The sequence below is a fragment of the Pteropus vampyrus genome, unplaced genomic scaffold (assembly GCF_000151845.1).
Source record: "Pteropus vampyrus isolate Shadow unplaced genomic scaffold, Pvam_2.0 Scaffold77, whole genome shotgun sequence".
Lineage (NCBI taxonomy): Eukaryota > Metazoa > Chordata > Mammalia > Chiroptera > Pteropodidae > Pteropus > Pteropus vampyrus.
In genome coordinates, this window is record NW_011888858.1 from 2,165,518 (window position 1) to 2,170,342 (window position 4,825).

Below are 4,825 nucleotides of genomic sequence, written 5' to 3' on the forward strand. Positions count from 1 at the left end.
TAAAATCCATGTAAAGTCATCATTCCAGCCTGTGCTTGCACACTTTTAGGAATTAGGGAGGAGATGGCAGTTGATTTCTACAGATAAACATTTCCATTACTGAATAAATAGCCAATCAGAAAGATTTTCTTACATTTAGCTGACACAACTACTGCTCTGTAAATTCCTAGTTTTACTTCTAATTCTAGAATAGATATAAGGTAATTATACTTTACATACGCTTCCTCTTTCAGATGTTGACCCTTTAAACAGCTATCACTGAGCTTCTTTGGTCTCTTCTCTAAGCTACATATGTCCTTTCTACTGACTACTTTCCATACAATATAGTTTCCAGAAACCTCAACATCTCATTCATTTTCTTCTGAATAGTCTCAAACTTATGATCAGTTTCTTGAGCTATAACATCCATAAGTGGACACATACACAATGTGTTCTGACTGAAGCAGTGTATAGTAATACTATCCACCTTCTTGTAATTGTACACTATACATATTCCACTAATTCATTCTTTTTTTCAACATCATAATCTTGGCTCCTATGTGGAAGATATTATCTTAGCTGTCTTTTAAAGACAAGGAGAAATTCAGCATTCAAAGCAAAAGGATGATAATGAGCAAAGTCACAGTGACATAAAAGAACATCAAGTTCTATAAATTGCAAAAACCTGTCATATTTTATTTACATATTTTCTTTTAATTGGCCAACAACGATAAGTTTAGTGTGACTTTTAGCTTCACCATAATTTGAGTCAAATGTAATTATTAACGATTTCTTCTAATTACCTATAATTGCTGAAAATGTGATTTTTTTTAGCCTGATTTGTTGAAACGCAAGTGGACTTTTAGTTTATGGAACTGCATGCACTAAAATAAGAGCAACAATATTGTGACACTTTACCAAATTAGATTGGAATCTGTGGAGCATCTCAAGGTACTCTACCTATTTATTATATGCTCTTTCTTGACTCTGTTGGGCTGTGCCAGCTTCTGGATCCTTTTGGAAATTTTTCTAAACAGTGCAGAAGAAGGGATCTCCCAGATTACAGAACCTCTGCCACAGCTGTAGTAATATTGAGCCCTGCAAGTTGTAGAAGAAGAAAAAAAGTGAGTAAAACAGTCAGAAATTCAAATTATCATAGTAATTTCTAACACTGACCCCCAGATCTAGGGGAGCCAGCATGACAGTTTACCCCTTTACTGCTGAGCTATGTTCTACATGGGAAGAAGTTAGAAATGGTTACAATCATCAAGTTTTCAGATAGTTTCTAATATTTTATTCCAAAATGAACAGTTTTCTATAAAAAATAAACTGCATTTTCTAAAGAGACCAAAAAATACACTGATGTAAAGAAAAAATTTGCTGCTTTAAAACCAAATAATTTCTTTAACCTCTATATAGATGATTTAAATATTTTTACTATATTTTTAGTTAATAGAATGTATTACATTGGTATTTTTCTTTGTAAAAAGAACTCTGAGTTTAAGAATGAAGTCTACTTAACCATGGTATATAGATTATTTAATAATTGTTGGGTTTTGTTAACGAAGATTTTATTTAGGATAAATAATAATATTGTTCTTCTTATCACTCCTGCCCTTCAATCTTTCCCTAATCAAAATATATCATCAGTGGAAAAAGAAGTGATACTGTTTTAGATCTGCTGTTAACTCAGATTGCAGTCCCACTTCCACTTCTATTGTTTTCCAAAGGACCTTTGCTCCTTTAGAATGTTCATGGATGTGAATCTGCATCCATCTGCCCAGGCCTCTGTCTGCTGGCTGCTAATATAAGCCTGGGTCTGTGTTTAAGCCTGTATCTCCCTTGCTTGTGAATACTCAGCCTTAAAGCCTGTCAATACACCACACATCTGCTTTCAAGGGGTTTGAGACTGCCCAGCCCAGGCTCCACTGCTTGACTGAACTGACTCAGCCATCTTCACCCACTTACACTGACAACCTCAAACAGACAGGGAACTTCTTGCACTTACCTGAGATTCGCCTCTTTCAAAAAATGACAGTTCAGTTTAGGAACTCGAGGCAGAGAAGGAAGAGGTGATTTTGGACAATGGGGCACTTTGAAGTGATCAGACCCACATAAAGAGGGTGGGTGTGAGTGGGAGGAAGGGATGCTTAGGCAGCTAATGAGCAGTACAAAGGCAAGATGTATTGTAGAGTAGGGCAAAGGGTAGAGGCCCAGGCAGTGGGTGAGAGATACAAAAAAGAAAGATGGGAGGACACTAGAGACATAACGCAGCTACTCAGCATTCTTTCGGGTGGGAATGGCAAGCATCAAATGCCATGAATATATGTACTGACCATAATACTTATGCCTTATGCCGCCAACACCTAGAAGTACATGAGTGAGATGGAGAAAATAATACATTTTGTGGTTGTTATGAAGATTAGATAAGAGACATATAAGTCATTTTATTAATTAAAAAGTATTATTCAAATAAGATTTTATTATTAACCAACTTGTATATTAATTTTAAATTTCGCATGTGCATATCTTTCTTGTTCATAGAAATTGCATATTAAAAGAATGCATGGCTGCTGCCTTTATATGATTCTACTCCCCTTCCACAGTCATCCACATACCCAAGTCTCACAATTCCGTCAAAGTAGCAGTTACTCTCAGTTTCCACCTTAAAAAATTATAAAAAGAGCAAATAAACCCAAAGTAATCAGAAGAAAGGAAATAATAAAGATCAGAGCAGAAACCAAAGAAATAGTAAATGGCAAAATCATAGAGAAAAAAATCAATGAAACCAAAAATTGATAAACCTCTAGCCAGAATGATTAGTAAAAAAGAAAGAAGGCACGACTTACCAATAACATGAATGAAAGAGGGAATCATCACTAGAGATTGGACAGATATTAAAAGGAAAATAAGAGACTATATGAACAATTTTATGCCAACAAATTTTGTAAATTAGATGAAATGGATAAATTTTTTGAAAGAAACACACTACCAATGCCCATTCAGAAAGAAATAATCTGAATAGCCCTTGTCGACAGTTTAGCTAAGCTACTCCATGGTATTGCTGCTTTGGCAACCATTTTGTTTGGCTAAGCAGCCTGCAGTGACAAACTGACACTAGTCCCTCATGCAAGCACATGCCCTAGATACCATCTCACCAAATCACAAGTAAATGTAAGTTCCTGATATGACTTCACTAAATAGCCCTTGGACTAACAGTCTCCCCCGATTCTCAATGCCTTTCCCTATGCGCCCCTTAAATAAGACCCCTGAGGAGCTTACCAAAATCTCATTCTTTTGGTTTGAATTGACTAATCTCGACTTAGCCTGGAAATCCCAAAGCATTCTACCTATGGATCCTAATAAAACCCCGGTTCTTCCTCTCTCTGTCAGAACTCTGCCGTGACTTCCCCTTGAGGCATGCCAGGTACTTCCTCTAGGACCTGTGAGTAATAAACTTCTCTATTTTATTTTCTTTTGTGAGTCTGTTATTGAACTGCAGGCACCCTGTGTTCCACTTAACAGGTGGTAATTGACAAATTTACAGCAGCCTTATGTCTATTAAATAAATTAAATTTATAGTTAAAAGCTCTCCCACCAAAAAACTTCAGTCCTAGATGATTTCATTTGATGATGGATTCCACCAAATATTTAAAGGAGAAATAAATACCAATTCTATACATTTTCCAATTGATTGTATGAACAACTAATCAATTACCATAAACAAAGACATTATATGAAACAAAGACATTACCACAAGCAAAGACATTACAAAAAAAACTATAGACTAATATCCCTCATGAACATAAACACAAAATTCTAAAGTTTTATTGGAACGCAGACATGCTCTGTTTACATATGTCTATGGCAGCTTTCCCTCTATAATGGTAGAGCTGGGTAGTTGCAACAGATATTTTGTGGCCAACTATACATCTGGTCCCTTCCAGAAAAAGTGTTGACTTTTGACTAAAGTTGTATATTGAGATAGAGAAATGGCCACCTCAATTATCCTAAAAACCAACTTCAGATAAATAATAGTAGTTTTACCTTTTTCTTTACTTTAACCTCCCTTACTGCCTGCATCTGTCCCTCACACCACCCCCCCCACCCACTACAGTCTTTTCTCCAAAAGCCAACCAGCAGAAAGCTAAGTCATTTAACAAATGTGCTAAAAGCAAATTGGCAATGGGCATCAAATGCCTTAAAACTATCCTTACCTTTAAATGCCCTAATTAACTTATGGTAATCAAGCCCATGGGTGGTATACAAAATTCATAGTTTCATGAACAAATAAGTTCATCTGCAACAGTGTTATATATGGTACATATCCTTGCATAATACCCTTGCTTTATTAAAAAACAGAAATCCTGATGAGTCAAACATTTATAAGATATAAAGCAAGTCTGCAATAGCTAAATATTAGATCTTGCTCTGAAAGAGTTGTACTGTAATATCAGATTGGAAACAGATATAGAATCCCTAATCCTCAATAAATTTTGACTATATGACTATTTATGGCTTTGAGATAAAAGGGCTGGGTTCTGTGTTCATTTTCCCTAGATTCTCCTGATAAAGTAACCTAGTAACACACAACACCAACCTGTTAGGTACGTATCGGTGGGAGACTTCTTTGGGCTGGGCAAGGTCCTCAAGTCTTTTGGTCAGCTGAGCATTCAAAGCACTCCTGGAAATAGGGCAAATAGGATCTTGATTCCCCCAAAACAGTTTTCTGTAACAAACCAGAAAAAATCAAATGGTGAAAAATTCACTGTTAATGGACATCTTAGAAATGGCTCTTGATGGCTTCTCTAATGATTTTACTTTAGTTTAAGAATTATCTCCATTA

The 4,825-nt window shown here is 35.8% G+C and overlaps 1 protein-coding gene across 1 annotated transcript in view; it reads right to left on the reverse strand.

Moving 5' to 3' along the window:
• THEGL (theg spermatid protein like) overlaps positions 1 to 4,825 on the reverse strand; it is a 51,090-nt gene that overhangs the window by 15,196 nt on the left and 31,069 nt on the right. Inside the window, exon 5 of the mRNA XM_011362671.2 lies at positions 940 to 1,077. Coding sequence (XP_011360973.1) covers positions 940 to 1,077 — 138 coding nt within the window. The remainder of the gene's footprint in view (positions 1 to 939; positions 1,078 to 4,825) is intronic.